At 42.6% G+C, this 16,688-nt stretch overlaps 1 protein-coding gene across 3 annotated transcripts in view; it reads left to right on the forward strand.

Moving 5' to 3' along the window:
- The window catches only part of cpne9 (copine family member IX), a 627,771-nt gene that overhangs the window by 559,831 nt on the left and 51,252 nt on the right, over positions 1-16,688 (forward strand). For all 3 annotated transcript variants that reach the window (XM_073072861.1, XM_073072862.1, XM_073072863.1), the window contains 3 exons: positions 836-897; positions 1,011-1,057; positions 1,546-1,727. In XM_073072861.1, coding sequence (XP_072928962.1) covers positions 836-897; positions 1,011-1,057; positions 1,546-1,727 — 291 coding nt within the window. The remainder of the gene's footprint in view (positions 1-835; positions 898-1,010; positions 1,058-1,545; positions 1,728-16,688) is intronic.

The following is a 16,688-nucleotide window of genomic DNA, read 5'->3' on the forward strand; positions in this document are numbered from 1 at the left end:
CCAAATGATGCAAAAGCCATTTGTGGTAAAAGCTAGAAACTGCTTGATACATAATAGATTTAACACATAACGTACTATCAGAAAGCACTGAGCAAAACGATTAGTGCTCATAAGTAAACGTTTCAGAAACCTCATTATCCAAAGCGGTGTCAAGTTCGAACAGTAGTAATTTTATGTATTGCACTGTACTGCTGCAGAAAAAAACTAATTTCATGATATATGTGAGTGATGATAAACCTGATTCTGAAATAGATCCGTATTGTGAATTGAGAGAGGAAAGGGAGGACGGAGAGGGGAGGGAGTGGGAAGCACCAGAGGAACAATCCATATTGATCAATAAATCAATTGTTTGGAATCAAATGACCTTGCCTAGTGTCTCAGGGGTGGGTATGTCTACATGCCACCATCCCCACCCCATCCCTTTCACTCCTCTGCCACCTGTCCCACACAACTCCACCCTTGCCACTCCCAACATCCTTTACTTCCACCAGAATTACAAACTCACTCCCTGCTCCACATTGACAAATACTTTCCCACTTTCTAAACAAGTTGTAACCTTGCTCAGTTCAGTAATTTTGCAGTGTGTTGTACCTCGTATGATGTTTCTCTTAGTGCAGAACATAAGTCTTAGGAGATTGAGTTTGCTGTTAAGTGAGTATATGAAAATTTGTGAAATTTCCACCTTGCCTATTTGTGTTTTCTAGGGTGTGAAAATCATCACAATTTCATGAACAATCCATTAAAATTTGCTAAAATTTTCATAGCTTCCTCTAACACTCACCCTGTGTTACAGTCAAAGGTGCTCATGCTGATTCACTCTCTTTATTGTCACCAGGTGACCCTTCTCTCCTTCAAAGTGGAATCTGATTACACATTTGTGGATTATATTAAAGGCGGGTATGGATCAAGCACATTTTGCTATTTTGTTTGTTAAAGTCTGTGGTTTAAATGTAGGTTACTACTACAGTCACCAAAACTACTAAACATCCTTGTTACTGGCTTTCTTCTAGAACCCAGCTAAATTTCACTGTGGCAATAGACTTCACTGCATCTAATGGTAAGTTTGTACAGGGAATTAATCCTTGAGTGTAATGGTGTGATACTTGTGCCATATTGTGCTTGTTGAGACTGGTATTCCAAAGGGTTACCTTTTGAAGACATAAGGCTGGGTAATCTGTTTCTACTATCCCTAACCAGCCACAACTACTATGGGATCCTAATCCCTAACTCATTCCAATGGGAATTCTCAATCTGGAGGTTGGGAAGAAAAGGGCAAGGTAAACTATTTCTGTTTACTAATTTTAATGATTTCCTGAATACTTGTATATGTCTATGATAATTTTCTTAAGATAATTTAAAGCCAAGAAGACATTGAACAATAATAAAAGTATGAGAGTGAATGTAAAGGTGTCTACTGCCTGTAAGGTGCCACCTCTCTCTGGCACCAATTTCTGAGCATACTTATATTGTTTATTTCAAAGTATCTTTGTCTGGATTGGATTATTTGCCTGGTTCCTTTAGATAAATATTTCTTTCCTTCTGCAGGCAACCCTTCACAGCCTACCTCCCTCCATTACATGAACCCATATCAGATGAATGCATATGCCATGGCTTTGAAAGCAGTTGGAGAAATCATTCAGGATTATGACAGTGACAAACTCTTTCCGGCATTAGGATTTGGAGCGAAACTGCCACCGGATGGGAAAGTTTCCCATGAGTTTCCTTTGGTAGGTGAATATTAGATAGGACTATGCGCAGTCCAGAGAAGCTTTGATAGAAGTGCTCTGAATGTTGAGTAAACCTCAGTGATGATTGTTGTTCCTTATTCCAGCAATTTCAGTCTGTTGAAACTTCAGTGTTGCTACTTTTCACCACTAAATGGAAAAGTTGCAGTGTTTTACTGCCCCTTTTGGTGGAAGACCCTCTTATTTTGTTTTAGTACAACAGGGCAGCTGTAAGTTAATCTGTCCATCAGGAAGATGACAAGGTTGTGTTCACTTCTGGTTTTAACTTGCCTGATGTGTTTTCTTCAAAGTAAGTAGAATGTAAAGCCCACAGATATCTCCAGATGCTGTGGCCATTCTGCACCCAGCTGCCCCCACACCCCCGTGAGGCAGACTGAATTTATCCTGTTAATTTTCCCATCCAAAACCAGACCAGGCCTGCAGAAGGAAAATATTGCAGAACCTTGCGGTCACACATTACTTCAAGGAATCCTTCCTGTGCTACCCTTTTTTTTACAGCAATTTGACTGCAGAAAACACATTTGAATGCAATGACTGAAATGCAGACATGATCTGCACCACTAATCCTGTTGCTTAGCTGCTACAAATCCATTATTCCCAGAAAGCAGAGCAGCGGGAGCTGGAAGATTATTGTGTTCTGGCCGAAAGAAAAACATATTTTTCAATTATAACCTTGGGCTTAACATAGAACTTGAGGCTTAATTCATTGACATTTATGGACCTGCTTTCAAAATATATCTGGTGACATTTGGCAAAAGCCCTGTGGAATCATTTGCAATTATAGACACTGTATAACAAAGTTATTGACTATATTTTACAGATTTTTCTTTCTAGCAATATTAGAGAAGCTTCCATTCATAGGTTTTAAATTTGAGGTTGTCAAAATTGCTGCACACTGGCATAACAGCAAAATCCTTTAGCTTCTACCTGCAATGATTAAATGGTTAGAAACCTGGTTCATTTCTTCTCTAATTTAACAGGACCATTGTTGATTCAGGTAGATCAGAGGAGAGCTCACCAGACCACTATCCATTCTGCCAATTTACAGCTATAATACTATCATACATTTTGGTACATTCAGTGGCCACTTTCTCAGATACACCTGTACATAGACCTGCTTGTTAATGAAAATATCTACTCAGCCAATCATTGGGCAGCAACACATGGCATAAGTGTATGCTGAGATAGTTAAGAGGTCTAGTTGTTGTTCAGATTAATCATCAAAATAGGGAAGAAATGTGATCTAAGTGACTTTAATTGTAGGTCCCAGACAAGATGGTTTGAGTACTTTAGAAATGGCTGATCTCATACAATTTCTTCACACAACTGTCTCTAGAGAATGAGACAAAAACAAAATAACATCCTGTGAGCATTGGTTCTGAGGGTGAAGAACACCTTGTTAGTGAGAGAGGTCGGAGGAGAATGGCCAGACTGGTTCAAGCTGACAGGAAGAGGACAGCAACTCAAACGTGCAAAAAGCATCTCTGAATGCACATGTCAAACATTGGAGTGGTTGGCCTACAGCAACAGAAGACCACAATCATACATTCAGCAAGTTATTTCTGTACCTAATAAAGTAGCCACAGAGTGTATGAGTAAGTGATTTCTTGATGTTATAAGCTGCTAGTTGATTAAATTATGGGTAATGTACCTTTTTAAATTTATTGCTATGCAATAAGTTTACAAAAGCAATCATGATTATCCTTCCGTCCACCCTTAAATCACCATGGCTAAGGTATCCTTAAAGCTCCATAGTTATCTAAATCATCCAGTACAGAAATGTTCTCCCTGTACACATGCTTCCCCTCAAAAGGTGATAACTTATTCCCTCCACTAGCCTGTAGGTCCCCCTTGGGCAGGGTGTAGTACCTGCTTAGATTCCCCCCCCCCCCCCCAAATCAGGGCCCAAGTGGTGGATGGTCATATGAGCAGCTGGTTATACAACCACTGACGTCAGGAAGACCATCTCAGAAGAGTATTGTTAATGGTTGGGATCACCCATCTTGTAAAGACACTGCCCAGAAGAAGGCAATGACTGACCACTTCTGCAGAAAAATTGACAAGAACAGTCATAGTCATGAGACCAGGATCACCTATGTCACATAGTAATGATGATGATGATGACTTGAACTGAAGGGATCTCAGATGCACTATGGTTTCTCTTTCTCCAAATTCATTCATGAAAAGGAAACAATGGCCCAGAAATTCCACTGAACCTTGATTGATGTAGACAATTACTGTTGTCATCGTCCCATCAAAATTGAATTGCAAATAAGGTCCAAGACAAACAAACCACACTGCACGTTTTTGTGTTCACGTTTCCATTTCTTTTCCCCAAGGTTGTGAGGAGGTAGGGCAGAGTTTTAGTTAAACTGAATGCAGGCAAAGGTCAGTGCCAGGGTATCTCTTGAGTTTGTAGTGCTGGTGTTGGGTGTGTCTAAATTACCAATATAGGCAGAATTAATGGATGTGTTTCTACTGTCAGTACAGATCTGTGACACAGGGAGAAGTGTAATTTAATTTTGATCACCATTTATGTGGGTGATGACATTAAATAGCTGGATAAGAAATTCAGGTTCAAGCTTCAATTAAATCTGGTCAAGTTGAATATCATTAAGGAAAGAAATCCTCATCACTGTTGCAGCAACCAGTTCATATCTGCATGAATTTAAACCAAGTGGATAGCAATGGACTGCCTACCTATGACGCTATGTTGGTGCCGGAAGTGTGGTGATTCTTGTGGGCTGCCCCAGCACAATCCTCGGACTGTGTTGGTCAATGACAGATTTCACTGTATGTTTTGATGTATGTGTGACAAATAAAGCTAATCTCAATCTATTGACATCATTGTTGATAGGAAAGAATCAAATCTCACACATAGCATGGAATTAAGTATCGGTCTTTAACAATTAACCAAATCTTAGAAAACAAGATGAAATCATTAATTTCTCTGTCCACATGTGAAAGTGTGGATGTTACAAATTTCTATGATTTGCATGGAACTGAGAATTACCCTTTTATATTTAAGTGAAAGTGAACCAAATTTTCAGACACAGTGATGTGGAGAGATGGTCGGATGCATGAGGCAGAGTTAACCATCTGGGCAATAGAAGTTGGACTAAGATCTAACCAAATATAGACAACTGTAACTTAACCTAACGTAGGACTGATGCTGAGGTTTAGCCAGCTGCCAGTGAGTCGGTGCAAGGTAGCTTAGAATTAATAAGCAAGAGTAAGACATCAGATGTCATCCAGAGGAGAGATATTGAGAACTACCTTGTTTCAAAGAGTGTCTATATGTTTTTTCAGTTGTAAGTTTGTGTAAGTGACACTGTGATTAAAATGAAAATTAGTATTAATTACTTTCTGGTGTATCATACACTAGTTACATTATAAATCTTCATTGCAGTTTGATTTATCTTATAAATGTCAGTCTGAAAAGCTTGAGCATGTAGATATTAAGAAAGAGGATGTGCTGGAGCTTTTGGAAAGCATCAGGTTGGATAAGTCGCCGGGCCCGGATGAGATATACCCCAGGCTACTGTGGGAGGGGAGGGAAGAGATTGCTGAGCCTCTGGCGATGATCTTTGAATCATCAATGGGGACGTGAGAGGTTCCAGAAGACTGTAGGGTTGCAAATGTTGTTCCTTTATTAAAGAAAGGGAGTAGAGATAGCCCAGGAAATTATAGACCAGTGAGTCTTACTTCAGTGGTTGGTAAGTTGATGGAGCAGATCCTGAGAGCCAGGATTTATGAACATTTGGAGAGGTATAATATGATTAGGAATAGTCAGCATGGCTTTGTCAAGGGCAGGTTGTGCCTTACAAGCCTGATTAAATTTTTTGAGGATGTGACTAAACACATTGATGAATGAAGAGCAGTAGATGTAGTGTATATGGATTTCAGCAAGGCATTTGATAAGGTCCCCATGCAAGGCTGATTGAGAAAGTAAAGAGGCACAGGATCCAAAGGGACATTGCTTTGTGCATCCAGAACTGGCTTGCCCACAGAAGACAAAGAGTGATTGTAGACGGGTTATATTCTGCATGGCGGTCGGTCACCAGTGGAGTGCTTCAGGGATCTGTTCTGGGACCCTGAGACCTGGATGAGGAAGTGGAGGGATGGGTTAGTAAGTTTGCTGATGACACAAAGGTTGGAGGTGTTGTGGATAGTGTGGAGGGCTGTCAGAGCTTATAGCGAGACATCGATAGGATGCAAAACTGGGCTGAGAAGTGGCAGATGGAGTTTAACCCAAATAAGTGTTAGGTGGTTCATTTTGGTAGATCAAATATGATGGCAGAATATAGTATTAATGATAAGACTCTTGGCAGTGTGAAGGATCAGAGGGAACCTGGGGTCCGAGTCCATAGGACACTCAAAGCAGCTGCACAGGGTGACTCTGTGGTTAAGAAGGCATATGGTGTATTGAATTTCATCAATCATGGAATTGAATTTAGGAGCCGAAAGATAATGTTGCAGCTATATGGGACCCAGGTCAGACCCCACTTGGAGTACTGTGCTCAATTCTGGTCACCTCACTACAGGAAGGATGAGGAAACCATAGAAAGGGTGCAGAGGAGATTTACAAGGATGTTGCCTGGATTGGGGAGCATGCCTTATGAAAACAGGTTGAGTGAACTCAGCCTTTTCTCCTTGGAGTGACGGAGGATGAGAGGTGACCTGATAGAGGTGTATAAGATTATGTGGGGCATTGATCATGTGGATAGTCAGAGGCTTTTTCCCAGGGCTGAAATGGTTGCCACAAGAGGACACAGGTTTAAGGTGCTGGGGAGTAGGTACAGAGATGTCAGCAGTAAGTTTTTTATGCAGAGAGTGGTGAGTGCGTGGAATGGGCTGCTGGCAACGGAGGTGGAGGCGGATACGATAGGGTCTTTTAAGAGACTTTTGGATAGGAGCTTAGAAAAATAGAGGGCTATGGGTAAGCCTAATTTCTAAGGTAGGGACATGTTCAGCACAACTTTGTGGGCTGAAGGGCCCGTATTTTGCTGTAGGTTTTCTCTGATTCTATGTCACTGAACAATCTTTGAGATAAAATAATTTGAAATAATTGCTGTTAATGTTTACTATGACCGAATGAGCAATAACATAGGTTTATCAATGCATTACAATCAAGATGATTAAAAAATCGTGAACTTTTCCTGCTAAGTTAATTTTTTCCAGTGCATTCATAGACAGAATTAATTTTGTTTGGTTATCTGTTAAATTAATCATATTTCCCCCATCAAAAGCATGACATGCAGAATTGTAATAAAAGATTATGCTTTGGCTCCTCACAGGGAAAAGAAAATTGGAATGCATGAATTATTAATGAAATGATCAGAAGTCTGCCAACCATGTTTGCTTATCTTAGTACAGCAACACAAATGGTTGCTGATCTAAGAGGAATGAGTTCTACAGCTAGACCTAATTAAGTTGAAACCTCCTATGACTGAGTGGATGTGGAACTTTGTCTGTCTCTCCTTTCTTCACCAATCTGGTAACTCTGTCCTCTCCCACCAAGGTATTTGCTTTTCCACAAATTGAACTGATCCACATTTAGGTGCCTTTGCTTAACATAATAATAATGCAATTGTACCAGACAGAACAGAGTCCCACCACCAAAATGAAGTTACTCTCTGGATTCTCGCAATTTTCCCTCTGTGTTCACAGTATGCCATTTCCAGCTTTCATAAACTAAACTGAAAGTGCAGTCAGAAACAACATCCTGCAAGTTATATAGTTGTATCTATATCACAGAAATAGGCTCTACAGCCAAAGTAGACCAAGAAGCCTATCTCAGCTAGTAGCATTTGCACATGTGTGGCCCATATCCCTTTGAACCAGGAGTTCCCAACCTGGGGTTCATGGGCCGCTTGCTTAATCATATTGGTCCATGGCATGAAGAAGATTGGGAACCCCTGCTCTACGCCTTTCCTGTTCAAGTGATGTTAAAATGTTGTGATGCACCTACCTCGAACAATTCCTCTGGCAGTTCATTCAATTTACAGAATACCCTCTGAGTGAAAAAGTTGCCCCTTAGGTTCCTATATAAATCTCTCTCCTCTCACCTTAAACTTATGGCTTTTGATTCTTGAACATCTAACCCTGAGAAAAAGATGGCATTCACTATGTCCCTCATACCCCTTTGTGATAGGCTGTCATTGCATTTGCTCATTGAATTTGCTACTTGAAGAGATCCCTTGGAGTTTGACTGCTCTCCCTTGTTCCCTTTATTGGGAACACATTTATTCCCATTTACAAATATCTGCCCATGTCTGTCCAAACTGTATGATGCTCAACTATCAATCAAACCTTTATTAATCATCTCTAATAATTTGAAAAATGATGAACAATTGCATTCAAAAGAAAAGCGCTATAGTGCTATCAAAACAAAAACTTCATGCCTTAAAAGTTTCTTTCCCCAGGCTGTTAATCAACCTTAGTAAACACAAAGTACACTGCTGATGCTGTGGTCAAATCAACATGTACAAACACACTAGAGGAACTCAGCAGGTCGGGCAGCATCCATGGAAACGAGCAATCAAGGTTTCGGGCTGAGATCCTTCATCAGGACTGAAGAAGGAGGGGGCAGGGGCCCTATAAAGAAGGTGGGGGGAGGGTGGGAAGGAGAAGGCTGGTAGGTGCCAAGTGAAAAAACAATCAGAGGAAAGATCAAGGGGTGGGGGAGGGGAACAGGGATAGGCAGGAAAGGTTAAGAAGGAATGTAAGGGGAAAGCACTATGGGTAGTAGAAGAAGGCAGAATTATGAGAGAGGTGAAAGGCAGCTGGAAGAGGAGACAGAGTGAAGGTGGGATGGGGGAAGGGAGAGGGAGGGAATTACCAGAAGTTGGAGAATTCGATGTTCATACCAAGGGGCTGGAGTCTACCCAGACGGTATATGAGGTGTTGCTCCTCCAGCCTGAGTTTGACCTCATCATGGCAGTAGAGGAGGCCATGTATGGACATATCCGAATGGGAATGTGAAGGAGAGTTGAAGTGGGTGGCAACCGGGAGATTCTGTCTGTTGTGGCGGGTGGAGCGGAGGTGCTTGACGAAGCGGTCCCCCAATCTGTGTGGGGTCTCGCTGATGTAGAGGAGGCCACACCGGGAGCACCGGATGCAATAGATGACCCCAACAGACTCACAAGTGAAGTGTTGCCTCACTTGGAAGGACTGTTTGGGGCCCTGAATGGTGGTAAGAGAGGAGGTGTAGGGACAGGTGTAGCACTATGCTTGCAGGGATAAGTGCCAGGTGACCCCACCACTAAGCACATCTTTCCCTCTCTACCCCTCTCTCTCCTGTGACTGCCTGGTCCACACATCCCTCTCCACAGATTTCCCACCTGGTACTTATCCCTGCAAGCGTAAGTGCTACACCTGTCCCTACACCTCCTCTCTTAAGCTTTACTTTTCTTCTTGACTAGATTTATTACAGCCTTTGTACACCACGGTTCCTGTACCCTACCATAACTTTCCGGTCTCATTGGAACATACCTATACAGAACTCTACACAAATATCCCCTGAATATTTACCACATTTCTTCCGTACTTATCCCTGAGAACATCTGTTTCCAATTTAAGCCTCCTATCTCCTGCCTGATAGCCTCGTAATTCCCTTTACTCCAATTAAACGCTTTTCTAACTTGTCTGTTCCTACCTCTCTCTAATGCGATTGTAAAGGAGATAGAATTATGATCACTATTTCCAAAATGCTCTCCCACTGAGAGGTCTGACACCTGACCAGGTTCATTTCCCAATACCAAATCAAGTACAGCCTTTCCTCTTGTAGGCTTATCTACATACTGTGTCAAGAAACCTTCCTGAACACACCTAACAAACTCCACTCCATCTAAACCCCTTGCTTTAGGGAGATGCCAATCGATATTTGGGAAATTAAAATCTCCCATCATGCCAACTCTTATTATTACACCTTTCCAGGATCTGTTTCCCTATCTGTTCCTCGATATCCCTGTTACTATTTGGCAGCCTATAAAAAACACCCAGTAAAATTATTGACCCCTACCTGTTCCTAACCTCCACCCACAGAGACTCCGTAGACCATCCCTCCATGGCGTCCACCTTTTCTGCAGCTGTGACACTATCTCTGATCAACAGTGCCACACCCCCACCTCTTTTGCCTCCTTCCCTGTCCTTTCTGAAGCATCTAAACCCTGGCACTTGAAGTAACCATTCCTGTCACTGAGCCATCCAAGTCTCTGTAATGGTCAGCACATCATAGCTCCAAGTAATGATCTAGACTCTAAGCTCACCCATTATGTTCATAATACTCTTTGCATTACAATAGATACAACTCAAACCTTCGGTCTGAGCGCTTCCCTTCTCTATCTCCTGCCTATCCTCCATTTCACACTGTATACAAGCCTTCTCTATTTGTGAGTCAACTTCCTCTTCCCCAGTCTCTTCAGTTCAGTTCCCACCCTGCAACAATTCTAGTTAAAACTCTCCCCAGTAACCTTAGCAAACCTCCCTGCCAGGATATTGGTCCCCTTGGGATTCAAGTGCAACCCGTCCTTTTTGTACAAGTCACACTTCCCCCAAAAGAGGTCCCAATGATCCAGAAATTTGAATCCCTGCCCCCTGCACCAATCCCTCAACTACGCATTTATCCTCCACCTCATTCTATTCCTATACTCACTGCCGCGTGGCACAGGCAGTAATCCCGAGATTACTACCTTTGGTGTTCTGCTTCTCAACTTCCTTCCTAACTCCCTGTAGTCTTTCTTCAGGACCTCTTCCCTTTTCCTACCTATGTCATTGGTACCAATATGTACCACGACCTCTGGCTGTTCTCCCTCCCACTGCAGGATATCTTGGACACGATCTGAAACATCTCAGACCCTGGCAGCTGGGAGGCAACCTACCATCCAAGTTTCTTTCCTGCATCCACAGAATCACCTGTTTGACCCCCTGACTATAGAGTCCCCTATCACTACTGCCATCCTCTTCCTTTCCCTATCCTTCTGAACCACAGGGCCAGACCCTGTGCCAGAGGCATGGCCACTGCTGCTTCCCCCAGGTCTGCTGTCCCCCCCCCAGTGGTACTCAAACAGGATTACTTATTGTCAAGGGTTACAGCCACAGGGGTACTCTCTAGTACTTGCCTCTTCCCCTTCCCCCTCCTGACTGTTACCCACTTGTCTGTCTCCCTTGGCCCCAGTGTGACCTCCTGCCTGTAACTCCTCTCTATCATCTCCTCACTCTCCCTGACCAGGCGAAGGTCATCGAGCTGTATCTCCAGTTCCCTAACGCGGTCCCTCAGGAGCTGCAGCTCGACACACCGGGTGCAGATATGGCCATCTGGGAGGCTGGGAAACTCCAGGACCTCCCACATCTGACATCGAGCACAGAAAACTGGCCTCACACACATACATTATCCTTTCCGCAAATAACACAGGTAAACCTGCCTCACCTCGTCCCATTACCGCCTACGCCTGTTGAGCCAAAGCCCTTTCACTCTGCTGCCTCTCACTCCGCTGCCTCTCACTCCGCTGCTCGCCCCGAACTCTGCCCGCTGGATATGCTGTTTACGTTGTAGTACATGCCGGTATTTATGTATTTATGCTCATTTTATTCCATTCTGTACTTTAACCCCTAGCTTTATATTTTGCATCATTCTTTATTATTTATAATTGTTGAATGGTGTTGTTTGTCGGTGCCTGCTGCACGCTGACCAATACACTGCACCAAATTCCTAATATATATGTCAAATAAAGATAAAATCGATCTTTGAAATTATTGTAGCACCTTCACAACTGTCCTCACCAGTTATGCCACAATGACAAGGAGAGTGGCCATTAATTTATTCAGTCTCCAGGACATTCCCCTAGAAGCTGCAATGCTGATATAAGGCCAGATCTGTGGAAATTATCCAAATCTTATCCAAGTGTCATTTGACTAATTGTTTTTATTAAATGCCTTCTGCAAAGAATCAACACTACTCTCTTGATGGTTGTTTCAGCCATGTGCATGTCGGTCTTGTAACCCAAAGCCAATTAATGTATGCCTGAGTTTCTGTTTCTGTCAGAAAGGGAGATGAATATGATTATATCATCGAGTGCAGACATATTGGTCTTTTTCTGTTGAATGATGCCTTTGAGAATAGGGCTGAACAAAATATAAGTTGCCATTGTTTGCATTTGTTCAGTGTATCTATGCCATTATCATTGCTGCAACTGGTTAATATAGAAGAGCCTTACATTTATAAATCCCCTCTTATGTCCCCTTTAGCCATTGTCATAGTGCTTTACATTCAGTGAAGTACGTTTGAAGTGCAGTAATTTAGCAAATGCGGTAGCATAAACTCCCACAAGTGATTATGACCACATAATCTGCTTCAGTGATGTTGACAGAGAGAGACTGGGAACAAAGCAACAGACACAAAAAGCTGGAGGAACTCAGCAGCGCAGTCAGCATCTATGGAAGTGAATAAACAGTTGGTGTTTCAGGCCGAGACCCTTCTTCTGGACTGGAAAGGAAAGGGGAAAACACTAGAATAAAAAAGGAGCGGGGTGGGGGAAGAGGACAAGCTAGAATGTGATAGGTGAAGCCAGGTGGGTGGGAAAGGTACAGGGTTAGAGAACATAGGGAATCTGATAGGAGAGGAGACTGGACCGTGGGTGAAAGAGAAGTGGGGGGGGGGGGGCACTGGTGGAGGTGATAGGCAGATGAGGAGAAGAGGTAAGAGAGAATTAAATGTTATAGTAAACAATGTGTGGGTGACACAAATCTAGGAAGCAGTGAGAGCTGAGAGGATTATTTAGAGAGACACCAGTGTGATTTGGATAAGTTGAGAGGATTGACCACTTTTGGTTCCTGGAAATGACCATCACCAATAGCCTGCTCTAATCCAGCCATGTTGCTGCACAGCCGAGGGAGCTCAGCACCACCTCTACTTCCTCAGAAGGCTAAAGAAATTTGGCATGTCCCTGCCAACCCTTACCAATGCTCCATAGAAAGCACTCCACTCATATCTGGATGCATGACAGCTCCATCCTGCCTCTGGAGTGTGACAGGTGGAGCTATTTGGGGAAGGAATGATGGGCTATTTTAAGGGGAATTGTAAGGCTTATAGAGGCTGTGGAAATTCACTGGAAAGCAATTGGACAAAAGCATTTTTGAGATGTGGATGAAGTGGGAAAAATAGAGTAAATGATGATATGCTATTACAAGAATTTTGCCAAGACTCGAGAGGTTGGGCAGGGACTTCATTCCTTGGAGCTATGAGACCAAGGGTGATCTTATAAAGATATATGATCATAAAGAGGGTAAATGCACACAGTCATTTCCTCAGGGAAAGAGAACCAAAAACTAAAGGGCAGAAGTTTAAAATGAGATGGGGAGATTTAAAAGTGACCAGAGCATGGTGGGTATATGGAACAAGCTGCCAGAGAAAGTAATTGAGACAGGTACACTTTAAAAGATGCTTGGAGAGGATAGGAAATATTTAGTGGGATATACACCAAATGTGGGCAACTTGGACTAGTTTAGGTGGTTGGTGTCGGATCTTGGTTAGCATGGACAAGTTGGGCTGAAAGACCTATTTCCATGCTGAATTACTCTAACTCTGGATAAATATAGAACAATGTTTCTCACACGTCTTCATTGGCATTGAATGTAAGAGCTGGGACTTCATGAAGCAATTGCATACAACAATAGTTATGTCATACTTACAGTATTGTTTACTGTTCTGGCCACTATTCTACAAGTAGGATGTGGTAACAACAGAGAGAGTGCAGAAGAGGTTTGTAAATATGTTGCCTCGGATGAAGGGCTGTAGTTATAAGAAGTTGGTTAGTCTTAGTTTATTCTCATTGAATATAAGACGATTAGGCGTTAGCTTAAAGAAGTTCAAAAAGTTATAATGGACGTAGATGGAATGGATAGTTAGGAGCATCCAGAACTAGAGTGCAAAGGTTAAAAGTGAAAAAGAAGAAATTTAAAGATCTGAGGCGATAGCTTTTTCCATACCAAGGGTAGTAAAGATTTGGTATGAGCTGCAAAGGAGTTGGTGGAGAGAGATACAAATATGTTTTAAAGGGGTACTTCAAATGAGGTAGAGGGATCTGTGGTGAACTACATATACCTGTCTGGACACGCCCCCCCGCTGACTGCTCTTGTGGCTCCTCCCACAGACCCCGGTATAAAGGCGATTGGGGTCTGAGCCCAGCCCTCAGTCTCCAGGATGTAGTATGGTGGTCAATTGCTGCTTGTTCTTTCTTCCAGTCAATAAAAGCCGATATCTCGCCTCACGTCTCAGAGAGTTATTGATGGTGCATCAGGATCCAAATACAAGAAAACAGGATTCATATGGTCATTCAGTTTCGACAAGGAGCTCAGGAAGGGCTTATTCTGACCTGCTATTATTTGTAGTAGGACCAAATGCTGATAAATTTCGTAGATATTGAATACACCCAGTATTTTGGAGTTCTGAGTTCCAGATTCCAAAAATCTTGTTCCACAGGGTTTTCCGGGGTTTCTCATAACGGCATCAATTTAACTGTATGCATTAAAAATTGGAAGGTTAGGTGGGTTGGAATCCTTGCCTACAAAGTAAACAACACAATTCTCCTATCTTTACTTTATGGTGTAAATTTGGATATTATTTTTATAACACACACAATATGGTGGAGGAGTTCAGCAGATCAGGCAGCATGTATGGAAAAAAATGCAGTTGACATTTCAGGCCGAAACTCTTCGGCAGGACTGAAGAAAAAATGCTGACGAGCAGATTTGAAAGGTGAGGGGAGGGGAGAGAGAAATGTCAGGCAGTAGGTGAAACTTGAGGGGGGCGTGAAGCAAAGAGCTAGGAAGTTGATTGGTGAAAGAGACAGAAGGCCATGGAAGAAAGAAGAAAGGAGGAGAGGAGCACCAGAGGAAGGCGATGGATGGGCAAGGAGATAACATGAGAGAGAGACAAGGGGTGGGAAATGGTGAAGGGGGTGGGGTGGAGGCATTACTGGAAGTTTGAGAAACCAATGTTCATCCCATTAGGTTGGAGGCTACCCAAATAGAATATAAGGTATTGTTCCTTCAAACTGAGTGGCCAACCATTTTAATTCCTCTTTCCATTCCCATTCTGATATGTCCATCCATTGCCTCCTCCACTGTCGGGATAAGACCACACTCTTTCCCCCCACTTCACAATTTCCCATCCCCTTACAGTGGACTGAAATGCTTGAGGATAGAAACATTAAGAAAGAGGATGTTTCCTCTTTAAAAAGCATTAAATTGGATAGGTCATTGAGTCTGGACAAGATAGACCTAAGGCTACTGTGGGAAGTGAGGGAGGAGATTACTGAGCCTCTAGTGAGCCTCTTTGCATCACCAATAGGGATGGGAGAAGTACCAGAGGATTGGAGGGTTGCCAGTGTTGTTTCCTTGTTTAAGAAAGGGATTAGAGATAACCCAGGAAATTATAGACCTGGGCAAGTTGTTGGAGAGGCAGGATTCATGAACATTTGGAGAGACATTATCTGATTAGGAATAGTCAACATGACTTTATCAAGAGCAAGTAGTGCCTTACAAGTCTGATTGAATTCTTTGAGGATATAACAAAAATCTTTGATGAAGGTAGAGCAGTCAATGTGGTGTATATGGATTTCAGCAAGGCATTTGATGAGTTTCCCATGCAAGGCTCATTCAGAAAGTAAGGAGGAATAGTATCCAAGGAGATCTTGCTTTGTCGATCCATAATTGGCTTGCACACAGAAGGCAAAGACTGGTTGTAGATGGTTTGTATTCTGCTTGGAGGTGTCACAACCACGGATTCAGCAGCGCAGCAAATAGGCAATTGCTCTCATGAATATGAACATGTCACCTAATTATTACTTCATTGTGTTAGTATTTAACTCCATTCATTCATCATAGTAATTGTCAAGACTGGACATAGCTACGCTTCATTATCTGCATTCCGCTTGCTGAGAAATTAGACTGTTGAGTCAACTGACTCTGAAGACTAGCGGTATTTGTTTAATTCTTAGTTGCTCTTTTCAGCCGCAGTGTAGGCTTCATTTTCCATTTGAGTGTTTTAGTCAATGGCTCTTTTTCGGCATAGCGTTCATTGTTTTCTTTCTCCTTTAACATTGTTCGCATTAAACTCTGTGAGCTGTCGACCTGCTTTGGTGTCTTTCACTCCGCACTTGGGCCATATCCAAACCCGGTGACAGGAGGACTGTCACCAGTGGTGTCACACTGGGATCTGTTCTGGGACTCCTCCTCTTTGTGATTGTTATAAATGACCTGATGAGGAAGTAGAAGGTGAACTAGTAAATTTGCTGCTGACACAAGGGTTGGGGGTGTTGTGGATGGTCTGGAGAGTTGGCAGAGGTTACAGTGGGATATCAATAGGATACAAAACTGGGCTGAGAAGTGGCAGATGGAGTTCCACCTAGATAAGTGTGAAGTGGTTCATTTTGGTAGTCCAGTTTGAAGACAGAATATAATATAAACAGTAAGACTTTTGGCAGTATGGAGGATCTGAGAGATCTTAGGGTCCATGTCAATAGGAAACTCAAAGCTGCTGCACGGATTGAAGTTTTGTTAAGAAGGCGTATAGTGTGTTGTCCTTCATCAACCATGGGATCCAAATTCAAGAGCTGTGAGCTAATGTTACAGTTATATAAGGCCTTAGTTAGACCCCACTGGGAGTACTGTGTTCAGTTCTGGTCCCCTCACTACAGAAAGGATGTGGATACTATAGAGAGAGTGCAGAGGAGATTTACAAGGTTATTGCCTGGATTGGAGAGTGTACCTTATGATATAATAGGTTGAGTGAACTTGGCCTTTTCTCCTTGGAGTGACAGAGGATGAGGGGTGTCCTGATAGAGGTGTGTAAGATGATGAGAGGCAATGAACATGTGGGTAGCCAGAGGCTTTTTCTCAGGCTTGAAATGGCTGACATGAGGGGGCATAATTTTAAGGTGC

The sequence above is a fragment of the Hemitrygon akajei genome, chromosome 19, assembly GCF_048418815.1.
Source record: "Hemitrygon akajei chromosome 19, sHemAka1.3, whole genome shotgun sequence".
NCBI classification, from domain to species: domain Eukaryota; kingdom Metazoa; phylum Chordata; class Chondrichthyes; order Myliobatiformes; family Dasyatidae; genus Hemitrygon; species Hemitrygon akajei.